General features: G+C 35.7%; 1 protein-coding gene across 1 annotated transcript in view; it reads right to left on the bottom strand.

Annotated features, from left to right (window-relative positions):
• The window catches only part of LOC107699826 (GRB2-associated-binding protein 2-like), an 89,356-nt gene that overhangs the window by 56,425 nt on the left and 30,667 nt on the right, over nt 1–2,264 (bottom strand). Inside the window, exon 2 of the mRNA XM_016501220.1 lies at nt 1,452–1,755. Coding sequence (XP_016356706.1) covers nt 1,452–1,755 — 304 coding nt within the window. The remainder of the gene's footprint in view (nt 1–1,451; nt 1,756–2,264) is intronic.

Raw genomic sequence — 2,264 nt, 5'->3', positions numbered from 1 at the left:
CTTGGGCATGGAGTTCACCAGAGCTTCACAGGTTGCCACTGGAGTCCTCTTCCACTCCTCCATGACGACATCACGTCACGGAGCTGGTGGATGTCAGAGACCCTGCGCTCCTCCACCTTCTGTTTGAGGATGCCCATGCTTGGCGGGGCTTCAAGAAAATTTCGAGTTTCCCACTCGTAATAATGAGATAAATACGATCTATCCGACATGACTTGAACGCACCATAATTTCACCATCAAATTAGCAGCTAATCCTAGAGTCACATACAACTGAATTTTGCCTCTCGCAGTATGTAATATTAGATCAGTTTCCTGAATAAATCAATGACAAAGTATGTAGTTCCGTCTCATTTGTTTCATTTATTTCTCTTTGTCTACTTTCAGGACTTGCGTGAAAATCTGATGATGTTTTGGGTCATATTTATGCAGAAATATAGAAAATTCTAAAGGGTTCACAAACTTTCAAGCAGCACTGTATGATCTTGGCATTGCCAAAATCTATTAGTAGAATATGCAATGTTTTGTTTAGGGTTCTTAATTTATTGAAGGGAAAAAAATGTTTTGATATATTGTTATTATTTATTAATATTTTATTAATTAATGTGAGGGGTGTACTCACTTCTGTGAGATACTGTATATATATATTTTTTATTAATAATTGTTTTAGGGCTGCCCTCAACTAAATAATTACTAGTCGACTAATAGTCAATCATTTAAGCCATTAGTCAACTATAAGTCCTTTTTCTGCGGCTAACTGAATAATACAATTTTGGTCGACTAACGTTTATATATATAGAAACATTATATATAACATTATACTAACATATATGTACCATAAAATATGTACTAACATAAAATAATTACATAACATATATTAATATATAGATTTTTTTTCAGCTAAAAGTTCTCTCTTTTATTTTACAGTAAAAAGTTCACTTGAACTAATATAAGCTATATGTAAGCTGCCAGATCCCACAATCATAAAGTCCTCTTTACGTCAAAAACAACCAGCATTTAACTGTCTCTAGAATATACACTAGCACTATGCCTGCAATGATGGGCAGCATTCCCTCCCTTTTCTTCAACAAAACAAAGGGGGGAAAAAAATCAATAAACCTTTCAGACACTGCATCCATTTGGCAAGGCTGGTTCAGCCCAACTTTCTCAAATGACAGAGAGAGAGAAAAAAGGAAAGCAATAAGATATGGCATCAGGTTACTTGTGATTGTTTTCCATCTGTCGTATCATCATCTCAGAGAAAAAATAGCACAATGCTCCAGATGAGAGCACTGTTACTGTAAAACCATAGATAATGGCATACAGTAAATCTATTGAATTCGGTTACTACGTTAACATTGCCTATATAGCTGAACACAGATTCCTGAGCTAAATTCAACAGAATCTGCCCAAAATTGCTGAATGTGAACACAAACATAGACGTGGTTCTCCTACCGTGATGGTTGTCCTCTGACTGGTTGAATCCACACAGCTGGCAGATGGAGCGCACCCAGCGGTTCATCTCCTCCTCCGTTTCTGCCACCATGTAGAAGGTTCTCTCGGCCGTCTTGATGTCGAACACAAAGCTGTCCTGGAACTCTTTGCGTTTAAAGGTGAGGCCGGCGTCCACCTGCTCGCAGCAGTGCAGGTCAATGATGCGAATGGGCTTTTTGGCATGGTCATTCTTGTAGTACTCAAGTACATCCGGGTCTCCGCTCATGCGCCCGCTACGCAGGATAAACCAGCGCTTCTTCCAAGCCTACAGACATAACAATGACAACGATGGAAGAAAGTTTGTATTATTATATACTGTATTATTAACCAACAATTTAGACAGACAGACAGACAGATAGATATATAGTAATACAGTAAAAACAGTAATAAATACAGTAAACACTAATATTGTGAAATATTATTATTATATTTTTCTAATAATAATATTATTATTATAATTTAAAAATTAAAACATTTTAACATGTCATTAATTCCTGTGAGGCAAAACTGAATTTTCAGTGTCACATGACCCTTCAGAAATCATTCTAATATGCTGATTTGCCTTTTCAGGATTCTTTGATGAACAGAAAATTGAAAACAGAAATCTTTTGTATCATTATAAATGTCTTTCCTGTCACATTTGATCAAAGTAATGCATCTTTGCTGAATTAAACTATTAATTACTGAATTAAATTATTAATTTGGTTACACTTTATTTCGATAGTCCACTTTAGACATTCTACTAACTGTAAGTAACTTTGCAACTACATGTCA

The sequence above is a fragment of the Sinocyclocheilus anshuiensis genome, unplaced genomic scaffold (assembly GCF_001515605.1).
Source record: "Sinocyclocheilus anshuiensis isolate Anshui unplaced genomic scaffold, SAMN03320099.WGS_v1.1 scaffold194, whole genome shotgun sequence".
Classification (NCBI taxonomy): Eukaryota; Metazoa; Chordata; class Actinopteri; order Cypriniformes; family Cyprinidae; genus Sinocyclocheilus; species Sinocyclocheilus anshuiensis.
This window is presented reverse-complemented; position numbering and strand designations above follow the sequence as displayed.